Below are 22514 nucleotides of genomic sequence, written 5' to 3'. Positions count from 1 at the left end.
CCTCGGTATTGGCCAAATGAATTCACCCATTTAATTATTTTAAACAATCAAGCAACTCATGGTCCTCATGGGGGACTTCAACCACCCCAACATCAGTTGGAGGGACAACACGGCTGGACATAAGCAATCCGGGAGGTTCCTGGAATGTGTCGATGATAACTTCCTTCTCCAAGTGGTAGAGGAGCCAACGAGGAGAGGTGCTACGCTGGACCTTGTTCTCACCAACAAGAAGGGGCTGGTGGGGAATGTGAAGCTCAAGGGCAGCCTGGGCTGCAGCGACCACGAAATGGTGGAGTTCAAAATCCTGAGGGCACCGAGGAGGGCGCACAGCAAGCTCGCTCCCCTGGAGTTCAGGAGAGAGGACTTTGGCCTCTTCAGGGATCTGCTTGGCGGAGTGCCATGGGACAAAGCCCTGGAGGGAAGAGGGCCCCAAGAAAGCTCGTTAATATTCAAGGATCACCTCCTCCAAGCTCAGGAGCGATGCATCCCGACAAAGAGGAAGTCAGGCAAGAACGCCAGGAGGCCTGCATGGATGAACAAGGAGCTCCTGGACAAACTCAAACACAAGAAGGAAGCCTACAGAGGGTGGAAGCAAGGGCAGGTAGCCTGGGAGGAATACAGAGCAATTGTCCGAGCAGCCAGGGATCAGGTTAGGAAAGCTAAAGCCCTGATAGAATTAAATCTGGCCAGGGACGTCAAGGGTAACAAGAAAAGACTCTATAGGTACGTTGGGGATAAAAGGAAGGCGAGGGAAAATGTGGGCCCTCTCCAGAACGAAACAGGAGACCTGGCTACCTGGGATATGGAGAAGGCAGAGGTACTCAATGACTTTTTTGCCTCGGTCCTCACCGGCAAGTGGTCGAGCCTCACCGCCCAAGCCGCAGAAAGCAAAGGTGAGGACTGGGAGAATGAAGAGCCGCCCACTGTGGGAGAACATCAGGTTCGAGACCATCTAAGGCACCTGAAGGTGCACAAGTCCATGGGATCCGATGAGATCCATCCGCAGGTCCTGAAGGAACTGGCGGGTGAAGTTGCTAAGCCACTATCCATTGTATTTGAGAAGTCGTGGCAGTCCGGTGAAGTTCCCACTGACTGGAAAAGGGAAAACATAACCCCCATTTTTAAAAAGGGGAAAAAGGAAGAGCTGGGGAACTACAGGCCAGTCAGACTCACCTCTGTGCCTGGGAAGATCATGGAACAGATCCTCCTGGAAGCTATGCTAAGGCACATGGAGGACAGGGAGGTGATTCGAGACAGCCAGCATGGCTTCACCAAGGGCAAGTCCTGCCTGACCAACCTAGTGGCCTTCTATGATGGAGTGACTACATCAGTGGACATGGGAAGGACTACGGATGTCGTTTATCTGGACCTCTGTAAGGCCTTTGACACAGTCCCCCACGACATCCTTCTCTCTAAACTGGAGAGGTATGGATTTGATGGGTGGACTGTCTGGTGGGTGAGGAATTGGTTAGATGGTCGTATCCAGGGGGTAGTGGTCAACGGCTCAATGTCCAGATGGAGATTGGTGACAAGTGGTGTCCTGCAGGGGTCCATATTGGGACCAGTACTGTTTAATATCTTCATCAATGACCTAGACAGTGGGATCGAGTGCACCCTCAGCAAGTTTGCAGATGACACCAAGCTGAGTGGTGTGGTCGACACGCCAGAAGGACAGGATGGCATCCAGAGGGACCTGGACAAGCTTGAGAAGTGGGCCCGTGTGAACCTCATGAGGTTGAACAAGGCCAAGTGCAAGGTCCTGCACCTGGGTCAGGGCAACCCCCGGTATCGCTACAGGCTGGGGGATGAAGGGATTGAGAGCAGCCCTGCTGAGAAGGATTTGGGGGGACTGGTGGATGAAAAGCTGGACATGAGCCAGCAATGTGCACTCACAGCCCAGAAGGCCAACAGTATCCTGGGCTGCATCAAAAGAAGCGTGGCCAGCAGGTCGAGGGAGGTGATTCTGCCCCTCTACTCTGCTCTGGTGAGACCCCACCTGCAGTACTGCGTCCAGCTCTGGAGCCCTCAGCATAAGAAAGACATGGACCTGTTGGAGCAGGTCCAGAGGAGGGCCACAGAAATGATCAGGGGGATGGAACACCTCCCCTGTGAAGAAAGGCTGAGAGAGTTGGGGTTGTTCAGCCTGGAGAAGAGAAGGCTTCGGGGAGACCTTATTGCAGCCTTTCAGTACTTAAAGGGGGCTTATAAACAAGATGGGGACAAACTTTTTAGCAGGGCCTGTTGTGACAGGACAAGGGGGAATGGCTTTAAACTAAAGGGGGGTAGATTTAGACTAGATGTAAGGAAGAAATTTTTGACGCTGAGGGTGGTGAAGCACTGGCACAGGTTGCCCAGAGGGGTGGTGGATGCCCCATCCCTGGAAACATTCCAGGTCAGGTTGGACGGGGCTCTGAGCAACCTGATCTAGTTGAAGATGTCCCTGCCCATGGCAGGGGGGTTGGACTAGATGACCTTTAGAGGTCCCTTCCAACCCAAACTATTCTACGATTCTAACTCCACTCATGAAGCACAGCTGAAATAATATGGAAAGTGTCTAAAAATTACACTAAATTTGGCTGAATGGTGTTACAATAACATCTCAGTGTGGCCTTTTTATTTTTTTACATTATTGGTTTACAAAAAATCTAAAAATAAAATAATTGCATAATCTTACTATACTAGTACAATGTTGATAGTAAAAGAATGGGTTTTATTTGTAACTCAAGGCCAAGATATCCAAGGAAGTTAAATGTGTCCAAATCATTTTGCATGTTATCAGGCTTAAGCACCTGTCTCCATTTGTTTCCTTTGCAAACTTCAAGCTAAAGCACTCATTTTTCTTTGTAGAATTGTATTTACGAATGTGTGTTTGCACATGTGCATCTCCAGTCCTCTCCTGTGAAGGAAGCATGTGTTCAGTGTACCGGACAGCAGTACTATCCCAGCTCCTGAACTCCATGTATGTGATACATCTCATCTTACTTTGCGTTTTATCTCTACTATAGAACATAATGCAACCTAGCAGAAAGAAATACCTAAAATAATAATCCTATTAATCAGAACGAACTAATTTCACCATAGGGATGCAATAACTTATCAGTAGTCATTGCTCAAAATCCAGACGCCTCCGTATGAATTCATACAGCTGTTTCAAAGTCGAGCAGTAACTACGTCTGTAGTTATTGTGACTGCAATAGTCCCTGCTAATATGCCACATGACAAGTTCTTTGACAGATGCATGAGAACCATGAGAAAAAATGGATATCTCATAAAAGTAACAACTTCTTTGTGAGAAAATGGATGAGAACATTTTTGCAGCAGATTATGGGATGTAATCTGGAAGAGCTTTATTTCTGTGCATTCCTCTCAATGACATACAACTCTCCACCATACAGTAGCCAAAACTATGGCCTGCTCTCCCTTTACTAACTCTTTTCTTGCCATCTGGGCTATCTTTTCAGCCTGTTCATTTCAGCATCTAAAATCGTGATACTGGCAACAATATGGCAAATTAAAGTGAAGCTTAATTTGCTGAGATAGGTACAGAAATGAGCACAACATATGTCACTACTACGCTAATGGTTTTAGATTCACACAAGCTTTTAAATTTGCAGACTTGGCCAGAATGTAAACCAAATCTAGTATAATCCTAAGAACACAAATGAACTTCAGTAAATGCATCTGCATTGAAGCAAATTTATTCTAAGAGGGGCTGCACAGCATAAAGGTACTGAAATCACAGCAATATGACTCATTCCTATACTGATTAAGTAGTTATTAAATGCAGTTTTTCAGAGCCTGGTATTAAGCTGTTTCAATGCAAAATTCCATTAACTGTATAACACACTACCATTAAATTGCTCTGCCATCCTAAGACGTAAATGGTTTCTAAGACCATTCAACACATGTATTATTTAAAACCTGAAGTGCTAATACAAGGTGGCAAATAATGCCCAAAACTATGACTTTGAAGCTCACTTCCCGCTGCATTAAATATAGACGATTTTGGAGTCTTTATTAAGTTAGTCATAGCAGCTTGATCCCAAATCCTGTTTGCCTTACCCCAGTGAGCTAACTTAAAACCAATTGCGTGTCTCTGATATGTACCAGTGTAACTGAATCACAATCTTAGACAATGAGTAAAATAAAAGCTTAACATTTCAAACATAAATCTAGTCTCATTTATACGTGAGCAATACACTTGAACTGAAAAACCTTATTTTTAGAGATTCAACATTAATACAAATAGAAAGGAATAAAATTCCACCCTCAAGGAGGAGCTGCAAACCTAGAGTCCATCTCACCTTCAGTGAAATTGCTTTGCCATTTATTTTAATGAGAGTTCATCTACAAAAAATCTAAGTTTATAAAAAATTTTCATTTGAATGTTCTTTTCTTATCTGCTTCAGTGCATTATCCAAAGCAAACATCTTACAAATCCAAGGACTACCAGAAACACTTTTATCAATGCTGTCACCAATTTGTACCCATTGTATAGTTCTACCTCCAAAAGTCACAAAACAACTACAGGAACCAACCTTTTCCCTTTCCTTTGTTTGGCTTACAATTTACTTACACAATATTCACTGAAATGAAAATAATTAGTTTGGGTTTTTTTAGAAATCTGACCTTGAATAACACAGAATATTACAAAAATCCTTGTTGATCTGTCAAAGGTTGTAGATTTTCTACAATTATTTTTAAAGAGTCTATTAACTCCCCTACCAATATTTTGTGCACAAGCATACATAAAACTTAGTACCTCTCAAAGCATAAAAAAACTCACAGGTGGCCTTTTTTCCAGTAGCGGTATTGGCAGAGGTATAGGAATGGCACGTGGTTTGGGTACAGTCAAATTAAATTCCTTTGGCTGAGTGACCGTCGAACTCTTGACCATGGTAGTACGATTACTTAATGTATCTGTGAGCTGTTCAATCAGTTGCTGTACTTTTGGCTGCCATCTTCAAATAAAAACAGATTTTTCAATTTTATTTCATTTTTTTCTTTCATACAAACTTACATGCAGTATATGAGGTTGGCATTGGTGCAAATTCTGTAATGCTTTCAGCCATTGAATTTTAATAAAATTGACCTATGAATTTGTAGTCATGATTTAGTTTAGATAGAATATCTCTTGATAGATGCTAGTCCATTCAGACTACTAGTGGTGAAATAGCCACAGTTTTTACTGAATAAGCAACGATGTCACCAGTTCGTTTCGCAGCAGGACCAGACTATGAATCAGAAAGGCAGCTGTCATAAGCTAAGTACACACTTAACATACTTAGATGAAGAGACTATGCACAAACAGTGGTCTGAGTATTGCCACTTTTACCAACTGACAGAGCACACATAAATCAATCTCATAGCACAGGCAGTTCTAATAAAAAAATAGAAAGATGTAAGGAGTTTGGTGAATTAGCAAACGAACCCTCAGTGAACCCTGTGGGGCAGTCAAGATGATTTTGATTTCTCTGTGTTTGTGATTTTGGCTTGTATGAAGTTTCAGACTTCTTCCAAGGAATGACAGGAAGGTGCGGAATTCAAGGTAAGACACAAGCAAGTTCTCACAGGGCTAATTATGGTGACAGCTTCATGTCAGTTATTCCTCCTCTATATGTGTTCTATCTTTAAGTATTACACATCCAATGGAGCTTTCCCACAACTCAAAAAGCAGCTGACAATGCAAATTTACAGTAACTTGTTTATGTGACTGTTACCTTAGCTAGTACTGTCATTATGGGATGAGGCTTGCAAGTAACTTCTGCAAGTAATGCAGCTCTATTAAAATAAATAGGACTCTTTATATTAACCTCATTGACATTAGAAAGAGGAATACAAAGACATAAAACTGATTAAACTGATCAATGCATCCTCAGCCCCTTGAAGGGAATTTCAAACCCAGTAACCAAATATGATCTTTAACATTCTGTACAATTTTTATTTACTACTTCTAGGCAAAACACGTTTGTTACATTGAATGTAACTGACTGTGAAGGACAGCTCCAATAAGCTTAGTGTTAATGAAACAAGCAATAGATTAAGAGCATCTGCCTGCATGCATATGTACATATAAGAAGTGTGTGGATATAGAATCATAGAATAACTCAAGTTGGAAGGGACCCAGATCATCGAGTCCAACTCCCTGCTCCTTGCAGGACCAGCTAAAACTGTGTGTATATCTGTACATCTCTATGTATCTTTATGCTATTGTAAGCATACGTTATAATTAGAATTACTACACTGGAATATATTGAGTCAAATTCTGACTTCAAATATATCCCTGCAGCTCCTGTAGAACTCAGTGGAATTTGGAGTATTGCAAGCCAAATCTAGACTATACATTTGCTAATTTGGCATAATCTACATAGTATGAAAGGATTAATTCTACTGACTTTGATATGACAGAACGAGATGCAAACTCTTTTTCAGCTGACATTGTTTGTAACATATTTTTGTCTAACAGTGTTTGCCATCGTCTGGGTTAATCTATACTGCGGCAAGGACGATGTGTGATTGCAGCCACATTGGTGTACCAATGCTAGCTCTAATTTATCTGTCCTGGGTAAAAAAGAGAGTGAAAAAGTGACACAATAGGCTGCAGAGCCACTGTTTCTCCACATGAAAGTGTTCCAGTTTGGCAAGGGTACTCATGCTACTGTATCACCACCTAACCAATGTGTGGACACACCTGGCACCTCAGAGCATTTAAACTGTTAAATGGTGCTGCAATTGTGTAAAGAAATGATAATTTTTAAAGACTTGTTTACATGCTTATCTGATTTGCTCAGAAGGGATTTTATGACCATTGGCATAAACAAGTCTGTGTATAAAGCCAAACTCGGGGAAGTCAAACATCTTTTTTCAAATGCTTAATGTCATACAGATGTTTAAGTGACTTATGAGGCACGAGTCTACCTCTGTAAGATAATTTGAACCTTCTATTTTTTTTTTTTTCAGAGTATGATGTTTGATCTATTCAGGGGTACTGAGAAACAAATGTACAACAGCTGTGAAAGGACTTTTCTATGAGAGAACCTTGCCTCTGGGTAAGTAAAAGGGATTACTATAGTCTCATGAAGACAAGAAGGGTTCTGAGTGACTTCAATAGGAGAAACACTTTAACAGCAAATGGAACTTTCAGGGGGAGCTTTCCCCAGCATTTAAACTTTGAGGTGGTGACGGCTACTTAAGTACTGCTTACCTTAGTAGTGGATCAATCCAGTTCTCTTTTACATACAGTGAATCGTAGAACTGACTCCATTCATCTTTTATCCATGTGTTCAAATACAAGGCATTGAAGAAGAATCTAAGAAACTAATAATAAGTGATTTTTTAAAAATATGAATACTGAAGTAATGGTGTATATAAGACTACAAAAAGATAGTTGCTTTTACTACAAACACTGCTGAAGAACTTGCCCTGTATTTATAATCATAGGTGGTCAATATTTGTAGGTTCTTCTTAGTTCTGTTAGAGCAGCCCCATGTCTTTCAGCCCTATTTTGTGAAACACTAATAGGTACTAAAATAGTTTTAGTGGCCTAACAAAAATCTAGACTACAACATGGGGATGTGTTGATGCATCTTTAATTTGCTTCAAACATTGTGAAACAAAAGTTTTTATTCAAAATAAATTTGAAAAGTAGTAATCACTACTGCAATACACTGATTTTAGTATAATTATACATTAGAGTTTCAGAGTCTAATATACCCACAGTCAACTCCTGATTATCTATAGCTAGATGATTCGTGGTGCCCAGAAACATCCCAGGCCTGGCACTGCACCTGAATTAACATAAGTTCCTTTCAGCTCCCTGGGAACCGGGCAGGGAGAACTGCTGAGAACTATAGTAACTGCTATACAATATAGTTTCTTCTTTTATTGAAATATAATTAATTGGCATATTCCCATTAAATAGAAGACTGAAATTTGGCACACTTACACATTGTAGGGCTCTACATGCTGGAGAAATAGCAACTAACATTTGAACTTTTGTTTCCCACTGGAGTTCACCAGAAGGTCAAGAGCCTTTCTTTAAAACTTGAACTGCTCAAATGGCCTTTTGAAACAGACTCTTGAAAAATGGCACTCAAATTCAGTGTGTATCATTTACAGCAATATAAATTCCAAACTTGCATCTGAACTTTTTCATTAAAATTCTTGGAAATGAAAGTACCAGCAAGTATCATGCTGAAATAATCCCAATAATAGGGAAAAAAGCACACTAAATAATATTGACATTATGAGACATACTGGAAGGCAGTGTACAGTCACTTGAGAAGCTTCTAATGGAGACTGGAGGTGCTGGAGGACTACCAAGGAGCTTCTTAATTCACATGTGGTGCCAGGCCCAAGGTGGCTCAGAACTTTGTGAATAATTCAGCTATAAACCGTTCAGATTTGACTCAAGGTGTTTGCTGCAGATGTTCAACAGATGTAGAAAGCCTGCTACTTGAAATCTATAGTCTTGATGTGACCATTTCCAAGGAATTAACGTGTAAATTTAGTCTTGTTTTCATCTATTGTGCTTTTGGTAGAGTCAAAAGACTGATCAACAACTGAAGGACTAAATGAATCCCCTTGGATTCCCATTCTTGTCTAGAAACTACTGCTCTTCCCCAAAACTGCAGATGCTGGCATATCAACACACCATCCAAAAGAAGGTGTTTCATCCCTAAAAGCATGACTATAAACTAAGTGTTGAATTGTGAAGAAATTGGGTTTTTGGTGCTTCCAGATTCCGTGGAGTTTGCTAAGTATATGGTAAGGGATGCATTTCATCCCATTGGTCTAGAAACTTCATTCTCCTTATGGAGGATCTTTCTCTATAGCGCATGCATGTTGGATTACATTTTTCACCTAACATAGCAATTTGTACTTATGCAATGTATGTATAAAATGCTAGAAGACTAGACAGAGTTCATACTCTCCAACAGAACTGATGCACTGTATATACACTACTTCTACCAGTTATCGTAACAAAATTTTACATCCAGGTATCCCAGCTGATACCCAGAGAACATGTCCCCTGCCAAAGTACTCTTCTTACCTTATGGAAGGCCCTGACTATACACAAAGTTTATAAAAAATGTGCTTTTAAACCCGTGTAAGCAAGTGTGTATACAGGGGTGGATTGAACATGAGCCGATATACTTAAAATGAGGCAGACCCTGAGGGGTAAAGCTAGTTTCAAATTTCTAGGTATTCAGAGAGCTCACAGAAGAAGCTGATGTAGAAATACTGCAGGTGGTGATTTGTAAATCCTCCAGTTTTCTTTCACTAGCTTTCATCAAGCTGAACTCCTCCCTCTCTCTGTCCTCAGTATTCCTCTTTTATAACCTAGACCATCCTCAATTGGTTGTCTACTGCATTGCCACGTGAAACTAAGCCTCTGAACTGTTTTTTCAGCTCTCCCTGAATGATCTTCTCCATCTAGGTCTTCTAAATATTTGCTGTAACTATCTTTTACAAAGTATTTGCAGCTCAACTACCTCTTCAAGGCAGATGAAACTACAATAAAGACACACAGTTAGTGATTTCTAGCTGTTGTATTTAACAGCTGGCTATTACCCCTTGAGGCCTCCTACTGCAACACCAGTTATGTACTGGTTATTAACATTTCACACTTTATTAAGACAAATGAGTAATTATGTGATTGATAAACGCTATGATGTACTCCTGTGAGGTACAGAGAATGGTAACCGTGTCATCAGATATCAATACTGTGATGTATATTTTAGTACTGTTTTAGTCACAGACCCCAGAGAAATGCTACAATAAGGATATGCCCCACTATGCATCATGCTAGAGAAGGCTTTGAATGCAGCCCTGGAAAGGTTATCCAGGCAATGCAGGGATTGCAAATGGCAATGCAGGATTACCAGGCATCATTTCTGACCAGAGCATGCCTGGGCCAAAGTCCACAATCTTGATTTTGATAATCCGTATCAGAGATGGCGAATGTCAGCAGAGTAAGACCCATGAAGCCATAGCCCATTTCATTTCTTAACAACAGAAACTTTTGCGTTTTGTGAACTGAATTGCTAGGAAAAATCCCTTATATTTCTGTATTGTCTTTGGCCACATGTGACACAGGTGGCAATGCCAATATCAGCAGTCATTGCTTTTATAGCAGCAAAACGCAGCTTGAAGTTCTCACAGATTTCTGTTTGGATGTTACCAGTACCTGTCTCCTTAGAGAAGTCACTGGACAGTCATTTTGGTAACAGCATTATTCTGCTTACTCCTCTGTCTTGACTGTTCCAGGAGTTTCATTACTCACAGAGCATGATAACCAAGATTCTTTTCCCTTCTAGAGGTGGTGGAATTACACCAGAAATTAATTGTACCCATTTTTACTATTTTAATGTACTCTGGCTGTAGTAAGACAAGCGTGTATAATTACAGACTGTTTTGTAATGCATTTTTACAGGTGGGCTGAATTAATACCTTGCTCTTGAGAATTTGAACATGCGCTGCTAATATTCTTAATGTATTTTTACACAGTGGGATTGTATGGATTTCTAAAAAGCAAATAAAAAATGGGAAGTTTCCTCATCTGGTATTATCTTTACATCCATGTAATCATTTGCAGAGCTGAAATCCTTATATTAACAACATAAGCTTTTGACTCTTGAGTTAAGGAAGTAACTGCAAGAAACAGCAGGTTCTGTTTCTTCATATAGATCAGCCACTACCCGACAATGATACTATTTTGGCTGTACACACCCACAGCTATTTGCTGTAGTAGCAAATGCAATCAAGGAGGTTCCTGTCCACTCCTCTCTTCTTCTGCTGATTCTTTCCCTCTTACTGTAGTTTAGTTCTTCAGCTATGCAAGCTCAACCACCTGTAGGATTGTACCTCTCAACTGCAGCAGAGAAATGAAGAGGAAGGCAAGAAGCTCTTAAGAAGGCTTTCCTATGAAGAAATTGTAATGGGCAACTCTATTTCGAGGATCCTGAGGTAAAGGTGTAGAGAAAAGTGTCCTAGCATGGTCTCAGGTCCTTCTGCCATTGTCTGACCCAACTTGGACTTTTTTTGCCCCCATGTCCACCATGAGGCTGATCTTGTCCTACTTCTTACTGATCTTGTCCTACTATTCCTACCTCATCATAATAGCAATTACAATACCCAGTTCTTATATAGTGATTTTCCTTTGCAGATCTCAGAAGTTCTTTATAAAGGACTTCAGTGCTGTTAGAAGCAATCAGAACATGAAACATAACAAAACAGGTTCTTGAATGCTAGAAAGAAAACACTAGTTATTTTCCTTTTTTTAACAAGGCAATTATGAAATTATAAAGCTGTTTACTTCAAATTTTTATTTCAACAGTGTATTTTCTCTAGCATGCAAACCCTTAAATTTTACAACAAATATTAAAGAATAACATGTATGAATAATAGAACAGAAAAATAGGCTTGAGCTAGCAATGCATAGCTAAGTTCTTAGAAGAAAAATCACACAAGTTACAAATTTTTTTTTTCCTATGGTTCTGTAATTATACAACCATAAAGAACTTTTGCATGTATTCTTAATATTACAGAATGAGATCTTATGATTTTCTGTTCAAGCAGATGAACAAGTGTTAGTGAGATAGCATTATTATTCTGCCTGGATATTCTGCCTAAATGAAAATATTTGAACATGCATCAATCATAGGAAAACACTGTGACTTTTATTTGAATGGATTCCGTCATGCAGTCCTTTAAGAGAAAGGTCTACTCACACAAGTTGATCTTATTCAACTGAATAGTCCATTTAATTTCATGAAGACTACTCATTTGAGTAAGGTTTATCTGCATGATTAAGAAAATCCCATTCAGCCTGTGATGTGCAGAAGAATTTATTTTTTAATTAAAGTAAATCTATTCTAAGTAAATATATATGAATAATTTTTCTGCATCTCAGCTGAACTCAGAGGCAATAGTCATCAGGCAAAATCTACAGGCCAGCATCCTGAAGGAGAATCCCAAATTTCTGACAACTTCTGTTGCTAAGGCTGCAGATCTGCCTTCTGCTGTTTTTGTCTCTGTTGCTGGGGGGACGAAATGCTGCTTCTAAATCCTCTGCTGCAGGTGCATTAATATAATCTAGCATCACTTTGGAGACAAAGAACCTCTTCTAATGCAAGAGAAGAAAACCTAGGCGCCATGGTGATGAGGATTTGATAAGATACTTAAGCAAACAAAGTTACATCTACAGGAAAAAAGCAGCAGGTGCAGACCATTGCATAATGCAGCACTTCCCTATTAGAAGAGAGTTATTCCAGACAAGGAAGGAGAAATTATCTGAAATAGAATATCAGGGCACTGATACTTAAGCCATATAAAGCTAGGTGAATGGAATCAACAAGAGATAACTGGCATGAAGTGGGAAAATTGTGTTGCTAGCTGAACGAGCTCAAGATGCATCCAATCCAGTGGCTTGTGTCTAAGATGTTTACCAAAGAAGGGGCTGGGAGAGCACTGTAGACAGAGTGATTTGTCTGTCTATCAGATTATGATAAGTCTTCCAGCCACTTCTCTGTTCTTTCTAACAGTTAGTGAAATATATCATTTTTGTCTCTGAATGGAATTAATAAATAACGATTCCATAGTAAGCCCACCAAAACGAAGTGAACAGAGTGTTTCTAAAAATGTCATGCAGACAACCTAACCTACTCCCTCCCCACCTATTACAAGGCAACTATACTCATTAAAGAGACACTGGCATCTACATGAACATTCAAAGTAATCAGTATAAGGATAAACCTCAGCCTTTTGAGTATTAATTACTAAAATTTGCCTATCTCTTGAATTCCACATTTGTTACTCAAACGCTGTGTTTGGACTGTGCTTTGAAACATCTGGATGATCAAAGTTTACATATGCTGTGTCATCAGTAATTTAATTTTTAGCCTATTTACCTAAGAAAAGAGGGCTTACGAGAAAGCATTGCCCCTCAGTTTATCCCTCTCCCCCTCTTTACAACATAGCTTTTAAGATAATCAGCACTTTCAACCATTATGAAAGAGAAGCAGATGGAATTTATATTTCTACAAATTTCATGAAAATTAGCAAACAAGTAGTGGAGCAAAACCACTGCAACTGCAGAGAGGAAAAGGCAGGCAGAACTTTGTTGTCATGCTTTCTATTTGGCAGCAATGGTTTGGTCAATTGCATGTATGTTGTAACGGGGTAATTGATACATACATAGCTCCAAATGAGCAATTGTTTTTTGGGAAGGAGAAAAAATGATGGAAGGACAATAGGCTTGGTAATCAAAGTGGTAGTGGGTTGTTCAGGTAAAAAAGAACACTAATTAGCAGGAACTGCAAGTTTCAATAGATTCATTGCATATGGAAAAAACTTCTCCTGCCTAAAGTCAAAGAAAGAATGTGAGCAGAGCCAAAAGTGAGTATGCAAGTTAGAGGGACAACTGTAAATCACATGAACTGTAAATCTTGTGATTATTCTGCCTTCTCAGATTATATAAAATACATCTTAACTTGATCTTTGACTGAATATGAGATAGTCGCTGCGTAAGTATAGAAATTGAAGATTTTTGTGATAACAAAATAGTAATTTAATTTCTGAATTTAAACAGAAAATAACACTAATTTCTCAATTTAAATTATCCTGAAAGTTGAGAAAAGTAATCTGATTAATCAAACACAATTAAGAGATCATTAATTATTTTTTAAAAAATGTTTTGTACTTTCATTACCTTTTGCATTTTTGCAGTGTCCAGAGATTTCACAATTCTGCTGAAGTGCTGCAGACCGAGCTCTTCTAGTTGAAAAGTAGCCAGATAACAAATAACTATCAAAAGATACATACATTTAAAATGCAGCAGGAAAGTCTAATAAGCCTATATCCTATACTCAGCATAGTCTGGGATTTAGACTGTTACTTTAATTTTAAATAGCCTTCAATATCGTTTATCTAACTGGGCAATATAATGCTTGACAATGACAAATTGTAATACAAAGTTATAATATGTTAACCCTATGTTCATTATTAGCATTGTGACTTTATGCTATGGTTCATATAAATTAGTTATCTCTTTCGTGAGTCAGATCCAAGTTAGTGCAAATCTACACAATTTTATGGAAATTCTAACAATCGAGGATCTGGCCACTTACACAAAAAATGTAAAACAACTGTAGCTCTCTGAAGTAATTCATAGAGGTCCTTTTGATACCTGCAAATATCTGTTTGCAAAACAGAGAGATCTACCACAGCAGCATTTGGAATCCTGTAAGGCCAAAGGTAAGATCTTGCCACAATTTCAGTCATTTCATTATGCCAACATCACCACTAAAATAAGCAGCTCTGTCAACCCCTAATTGCTTGTTCCCATCCCCTCCTTTTACTTCTGGTGTTTCTTCTCTTGGGCAGGTGCAGTCACCCACACAGCCAAGTTAAAACAGATTGTGAATTTTAACCTGAAGCACTTTCTTGATCGGTTCACTAGATGGCTGCTAAACACAAGTTCTAACTCAAGAGAAGATACGACATAGGGGTGAGAATGAGTGGCCAGTGATGAGAAAAAGGGCGGCCTTATACAACAAATATCTGCATATCTGATTCGTGCACCCCCTCTGGCAAGTATGCAGTTCGATACAGGAAGAGGCACTGTCAGTGCTGTGAGATTTTTGCAGACCTGTAAAGTTCATGAACTCCTGTATTAACTTTCATTTGACCATATTCACTTTGATCAATCAGGCTTCACTTGCACTGCAGTATTTTAGCTGCCACCAAACAGTAATGATAAAATCAGTAAATTCTGACCAATGCGCTGCAGCCAACTCAGTGTATCGTTAGGCTTCAGCCTTGTGCTTTAGCATAACGACATATTTAAGCAGTCTTAGTAGAATATACATTTATCTCCTACAAGCTTTATTAAATTCAAATCTGCTCACACATAGCAACAGCCTTTATAAGCAGCTCTGATCATTTAAGTGTCAATGCAGCTTGGCAAAGGGAATCACAAGCAGCTTAAAAAAATGTAAGCCAATGACCTTAGACTCCCAACTTGTTGATAAAGGAAAATTTTCCGGGCCTACCCTCTGCCTATGATTAATGGAGGCTTTTGAGTGGACCAGTCCTGACAATCCAATTATAGCAACACTCAGCTTAAAGGTATAATTTATGTGCCCCAGACACTGAAAAACATGGCTTTGGAGAAATGGAGACAATGAAGCATTACCATTTAGAATAAACTCAATATACTATTAATTTCATCCTTGATAGTTTAGGTTCCCTTTTGTTTGTTATTTGATTTAGATTTCTATACCTTTCCAGAGTGTGACAGAAGCAACCAGAATTGCCATAAAAATTTAATAGCTTTTAAAACTTAAAATGTAGATATACTTATATTAGATATGTTTTTTGTATTTTTCAACCACTTTGAATTAAATTGACTGGACTTTTCAAAGTACCCACAAAGCTTCAGAACATATCTGACTTAAAGAACCAATGCCAGTGCAATTTGTGATTCCAACTTATTTAGGGACTTAATAAATCAACCTCAGTATATGTGTATTAAATGCATAGCATAAAAATATTTTTTAAATTACTTTTTAATGTACTTCTCAGTGCCTGAAATAACTTTGGGAGTAGTAACTACTCTGATTAACTAGCTCACACTATCAGATATAGTTGTATTGTAACTGATTCTAACCAAGTAACTAATAAAAGGAAAATAAATGACCTCACTCATGGAGACAGACAGAAGTCTGTTTATGTCATTGTGATGGTCAGTAACGAAGAAACCCATGCATGGGTAGAAACAATCATGTCTTCATACTGTGAGACATGCTGTGTTCCTCAGCATACAGAGCTTTGTTATACAATTTCATATCTGAATGGCAAAGGTGCTAGGTTGCATAGAAGAGAATAAAGGGAAATCACTGAAGAACATTTTTTAAAGTGACGGTTAAACTTCCAGGATACTTCTTCCAGTCACCGATGCTATTTTCCATCTGCATGTTACTTAATCTGCAGGCATATTCTGCAGAATTTTCTTAAGTTAAAATTCCAGTTAACACCTGTGAGAGTCCAGACTAAATAACAATTTCAGGATTTAGGCTTTACATCGTAAGGCCATTGGAAAAGGTCCTGTATTTCATACTGCACTGGGCACAATGACAATGCTTCAAATGTAATATGATAATAACACTTAACGTTAGTAAAATAATATTTTTTAAAATTTTATGGTAAACATATTTGGTGTTTCAAAGAAAACTTACCTATATAGAGATTACGCTCAGAAATCAGGCAGCATCTCCCATCCCGAACAAAAAAGGCATTGACTACTACATCCAATAAGGATTTATATTCTATGCATCCAGCTAGTGTATCCAACACAAATTTTTCTTCTGTCACATTAAAAGTCTATAGAGATACAAAATTAATAATGATTAATGTATTCTGGAAAGAAAATATTAGTTGTGTACAAAAAGAAGTACAATCATTTTGAAGTAATTGGAAAACATGAATAATGAACAGCAGTGCCTTTGGTAGGGCTGACGCGCCTCTAATACTATCAAATATGGGCAGTCCTAACAAATTAGTGGCCCTTGTTAAGTAAAATGTAACCTTCCCCAATGTTAAACTTTCAGTTTATCTGCTGACATATGCATTTGGTGAAAAGGCCTTGATATGAGAATGTCAACAGTTCATGCAAAGAAAATGTGAAGTCTCTGAGCAATGAGCAATGATTAACTTAGTCAACAGTATGAGAAAGTTTCAGTAAGAGTTTGCTTTTCCCGTAGGAAACCTGTTCTTTGTAGGTGAAGTCTGTGCTACTTGGGGAGACTAAATCGAGGGGAGAAGCTGGACAGGGATTATGGAAAAGACTCTTAACTGCTACTGTAACCTAATATTGGAGAAGATGACTGTTTTAAACTAAACCTGTGAGTGCCAGGATTCTTGTTAATGCAGACTGTGTGTTTCTTATCCAGCTGTGCTCTCGGTCACTCGCAATGTTCATGCAATACCATAAGAGAACAGAAAAAGGAGGGTCAGATGCCCACTGCATGCCATTTGGATCCTACCTCATAATTCCTTTAAAAAGTCTGAATGCTCCTGAACTTTACAGAGAGTTTCACTCATAATAAATTACCTATGGAATATCTGTTATTACATGAGAGAAACTTCTAGTGTGAACCACCTTTAAAACATTGCAATAAAATCTGAGGCCCAGAACAGTTTGTTATTACATAAACTGAGAAAGGACAGCCACACTATGACAAAATGACAAACAAAAATGATTCTTTGACTTAAGGAGGTTAGCCAAGAAGCCAAGAAAAAAGCTAAGTGGATCTTCTGAAAACATGTAGTCCACATCTGATACATGATCTCTCCCACAGCTCTGAGATGTGGGAACAATTGAACTGCAATAATATATCAGATCAGAGGTTCACCTTGCCTAGTAGGCTATCTGCTAGCATCTTGGTCGCTTTATTTCCCTAATGTGATTCATTTCTAGTTTAAAAGTATTATTAGAGGCTGCTGGAAGGAACTATGTGAGTCTTCTGATGCATGACACTATATAGGGCTTTGAGCAAATACAAGGCAAAACTTCAAAATTACAGTTCTAATTTTTAAATGTAAAAAATGATGCAGAAGCGTTCCAAGTGTTTTTTCTCAGGGTGTCATTCAGAATAAGCATAATTCTTTTTTTACTTACTCCTGCTCAAAAGCCAGGTTTCATTTCTTCCAATTTGTGCATCATCACTAGAAAAAAATAGTGCCTCCATATAATTGCCTCCATATACATATATATTTATCTATGTGCATACACACACACACGTGCAGGCAAAATGACACCTACATACATCCTTGTAATTTCTTTACTGCCATTGGCATTACACTAATACATCTGACTACCTCTCTAGCAGAACTGTAATAGACAATATTACTAATCATGCACGTACAGAAACAGAATCAAGCTCAGTTTATGTTTTTTAGGTCCTTAAGGCTAATAATAGTTAAAATGATAGAAAAGCTTTATTTCATTTAGATATGACTCTGAATATATTCTGTGACCCAGATATGTTGGGTAAGGAGAAACAGAGTGTAACCAAACTAATCTTTACATGGAGACATGGAAGCTTCACAAAGTCTGCTGGGCAGCACTAGAGTCTGAGCGCGAATAAGCAGGATATCACCTACATTCTTAATCAGGGCTCTAGAGAAAGAAGAACCAACAGGTTGTGGTTGAGATGGGAGAAAGATAAAGGGGAATGCCTTTGGGAAAATGGAGCCAACTAGTGTGAGGTGGCAAAGGAGGAGCACAGAGAAAGGAGTGAAAAGGAAGGTAAGGGAAAACAGGAGATACAGAAGGGCTTAGATGGAGGATGGACACAAATGGAAGAGCAGAGGAAAGAGACTGAACATATCTGAAAATATGCAAAAAAATTAATTTGCTGGGAAGCATGGACTCCATCTTGCTAAGCACTGAGAATTCTTGTGAGGCACAGAGTCCATTCCAAATATACCTTTTCTGGATGAAGATTTATGGAAGCTCTTTCATAAAACTGACAAAGAAAATCCAGAAGTCTAACCCCCCCCGAAATGTTCAAATATATATCTCATATTTGATACGAGATATCTGAGAATTCACCACAAAAGGCAAAAGCAAACCTAAATACCTGAACAGCAAAGTGAGAAAGGATGACATAGTTCCAGTAAATGTAGGATTGTGATATTTTGAATCTAAAACAATTGGTCCCCTTGAACAAATGCTGTTGCTCATGAACAGGTCAATCTGCAGGCAACAGTAGCTCTGATGATAAACAGAAAGTCCATAGTAAAACTGGACAAGCCCATTAGAAACAAGCCCAACAAAACCTCACAACTCTCTCTGCTAGAAAACTAGAATATACATTGTTTCCAAGATCTTTATTTGATTAGAATCTTCGCATTCACCTTCTGAGTACTTTGCTATATCACACATGTATAAAGTGCTACAACAAACCAGTGCTTTTCAAATGTACTTTGGAGAGATGATCAAAAGTAGACAAACAGGTAACAACAAGATGACACCAGTGCCCAAATCGTATCTCCTATACAGTTCAGACTACAGCATAAAAATGCAATTGCATATTTACATTTATTCTACTTCTTTTACTGTTCTGAGTTAACAAGTCAGTCAGAAGTTAGTTGTTAGGACAAATGCAGAAATAAGTGCTTACTCTTGCTTACTCCTTGAGCAAGAAAGTACATAACCACTACATGGCCTCGAGCTAAGCAACAAGGTGACAGGAGGTGCAGCCTGGGGACAACTGTGCCCCAGAACATCAGTACTGGTTGGTAATTCTGTGGACCACAGGCCAAAAAATCTTGTCATGAAATATTATCAACTGAATCTGCTTTCAATTACAAATGGTACTAAGTGTTCTGTTTCTATATATAAAAATTGAGAATAGTTAAGCAGCCTGCAGGTGTGTCATCTAAGGAACTGATCTCATCAGAACTCATAATAAACTAAACAAGACTGGGCAGGATCAGTACTTGGACAAGAAATCTCAAAGGTGAGCCAGTTGTTGGTTAAGCCCTGCTGATAATCTAGTGAATCAAAATCCGAGCCAATGCTTTGAAACAGTTAGGATACTCCCTGCATAGAAAGTGCATTGTGTCCTCAAAAAATTTCATCAAGGATATTTACAGTTTATCTGTATATCTGAAATCATAATTGCTTTGGGAAAGTAGCATGTTGGGTAGGTGTCACTTCTAGCACTAAATCCTAAGTGCATTCTTTCTGTGTGGTTTTATGTTGCACTTCATGTCAGTGGGATGTATTTCAGAAGTGGGTCAAATGATCCTGAAACAGTACAATAAGATGACAGATTGTACATTTATAGCACCTTTTGTATGAGGTTCTCAAAACACTTTACTAACATTAATTGTGTTTAATGAGATTCCTTTTGGCTAATACTATTTTGCAAATGTGGGAACTACGGTATGGAGCAGATAAGAGATTTGCCCCAGGCAACACACTAAGTCATTGGCGGCAACAAGAAAAGAATTAATAAACGCTAATTTGTGAGCCTTTGTTCTGTCCATCAGACCATCTTCTCACCTTTTCAAGTATACTTTACCCCATATATTTCTCTGAAAAACTAGCAGTTAGCTATGTTTGCAAGTATGTTGTATGAGTCCTTCAGGGTGAGGAAGGCCAGATAATTTACAGGTGAAAGTAACACATTCAGCTATCATCTTCTGTTGCACCGAATATTGAAGTTTATCAGAAGACAAAATAGATCTTGAACAATATGCCTATTCTATGCTCAGGAAACAACATCTCTACCTCTAATGTTACAGCTTATTGGGTTTTGTTTTGTTGTGTAAAGCATAGTAAGTTTACAGTAGATGAATACTGGATGATCCTATATTTTTAATGTTTGGAAGCCTATATATTACTGTGTTGACCAATGGCTGCACTGGATATAAGTAAAATACAGTTATATGTGTTCACAATGTCATTCCCATACAAATATCTGAAAGTGTTCTCTCTGTGGTGTTGAATTTCAGCTTTTTCTGATTCCCAAGTGTTTAAGTTGTAAAAGAATGATCCTGTCTGAAATTATCCTGAATGATCCTGTGAAAAAGATGTGACTCATGTCTGAATATGTGCTGATTGGCATTATCTCCCCCTTCTGAGAAATCCCTGATGCCCTTAGCTTGCTTCCATGGACGTATTTTCCTTGCTCCCTGACACTTAGCTGCACCTGGGAAACAGTCAAGTTTCTTCAAGGGGAGAAGAGACTGTGTAAGAAAGCTTAAGTATAGGACTTTGTACACAAACAACTTTCAACATGTGTTAGTGCAAGAAATAGCATGAATTAAATGGAGAAGTATCTGCAAAAAGCAAGCTTTGCCGCCGTGGGTGTATGGTAATAAGGATGGTTACAATGAGATCTGTTTAAGGGCCAGAGAGATCAGAAAAGCATGGGTAAGGAGAGAAAGAAAAGGTCTCCTTTCTGGAGAGAAGGAAGGAAAGGAACATCAGCCATGCCCTGTTTGAGACTTCTCAGGATAAGGATTTAGTTTAAGGTGAAACAAACATTTTAGAAAGAAGAAAATATTTGATTAAAAGATAAAATAGCTTTCACCTCCTGAGAGAACTGAGTAATAGTATGTACTGAACTTGTCTACTTCTAGGCAGAATATGCACATTTTGCAGATGCAGTCTGATTAATTTATAGTGCTTCAGATATCAGTGCTAGCCCTCTCCAAGGGTCTAATCAAAATGCTGTGGAAATGAAAGAAAATATTCCTATTGACTTCACTGGGTTTTGAATTAGTCACCAGAACCCAGTCCTCTTTCCCTCTGAAGTCAGTGAAAATGCTTCCAGTAATTTCAATGGGGGAAAAAAACCTTGGGATCTTAGGATATAAGCAGGAGAATGTCCTGCTTCTACTATTTACAGTCTATGTTGCAGTCAGAAGCTAGTATTTTCGTCTTCATGTGATAATGCTGACCATCTTGAAGAGGTACAGTTAACGTTATTTTCCATTGTACTTAATATTAAATCACATAAGCAGGACATTGCAGAAAAATCAGATTCCATCCTTTCCTTAGAAAGATCCTGATCTGCATTCATGTCAGTAACTAATAATACAAATTAGACTTGTATAATTTAGTAGGATTTTTTTCACCACGTATCAAAAGGATCTTGCATTACATTATTTTCATATTTAAAACTAATGACTTTTGACATTTGGGGATTTTACTCACAGTTGAGTGGGCATGTGTGAGACACAGCTGAACCAACACAAATGAGAACTATGAAGAGTTACGCCAAATTACACCATGTTTTTGCGAAATGGAAAGCTCATAAACAGGTTCATCTTGCTATCAACATGAGAGGGATAAAGGAGTAAACCAGTGAATTTGGGGTGGCAGTTCTGATTTTACAGAAGTAAGCTTTTCAGTAGATGGGATTTATAAAGTTCAACATGATGGGTCTGATCCTGCAACTCTAATTGAAGCAAATAATTCCACTGAAAATAAAGTGACTTATTTGCATAGAGAAAGGCACAAACATTGCATGGTAACTTCTGTGTTAAAATCTGTCTCTTGTTATCATAGCAAAAGCTTTATTCTGTCACAAGGAAGAAAAAATGCCTGGGATGCTTCAGTTAGGTACAAAACGTAATCTTTTTTTCAAAATGAACAGATACAGTCCATTTCTATAAATGGCCTGATGAAATGATATCCTTCTGTACAATATACACTGGGTGAAGGACCACTCTGGATATGGATCATTTTTGGCAGATTTAATTGAAGAATACTTAATAAAAAGAAGGGGGTTTAGTACACAAGGATGAAGATATTATATGGAGGGCATCAGTCTGATGAAAGGAGTATTAAAAAGCATTTAGGAAGTAAACAAGAAGTAGTCTGGCATTTAAATGAAGAACAATAGAAATAGAGATGTAAATTTGAATGGGAATACTAATAATTTAAAGAACTGAAATAGACTTAAAGAATTATTTTAAGTTAATGTGTTATTCAG

The 22514-nt window shown here is 38.4% G+C and overlaps 1 protein-coding gene across 1 annotated transcript in view; it reads right to left on the bottom strand.

Annotated features, from left to right (window-relative positions):
- CFAP99 (cilia and flagella associated protein 99) overlaps nucleotides 1–22514 on the bottom strand; it is a 64652-nt gene that overhangs the window by 33240 nt on the left and 8898 nt on the right. Inside the window, exons 3-6 of the mRNA XM_076335813.1 lie at nucleotides 16239–16383; nucleotides 13712–13806; nucleotides 7205–7317; nucleotides 4787–4961 (exon numbers count right to left, since the gene is read on the bottom strand). Coding sequence (XP_076191928.1) covers nucleotides 4787–4961; nucleotides 7205–7317; nucleotides 13712–13806; nucleotides 16239–16383 — 528 coding nt within the window. The remainder of the gene's footprint in view (nucleotides 1–4786; nucleotides 4962–7204; nucleotides 7318–13711; nucleotides 13807–16238; nucleotides 16384–22514) is intronic.

The sequence above is a fragment of the Aptenodytes patagonicus genome, chromosome 4 (assembly GCF_965638725.1).
Source record: "Aptenodytes patagonicus chromosome 4, bAptPat1.pri.cur, whole genome shotgun sequence".
NCBI classification, from domain to species: Eukaryota; Metazoa; Chordata; class Aves; order Sphenisciformes; family Spheniscidae; genus Aptenodytes; species Aptenodytes patagonicus.
The sequence above is the reverse complement of the archived record's forward strand: the minus strand, read 5'-3'. Positions and strand labels throughout refer to the sequence as shown.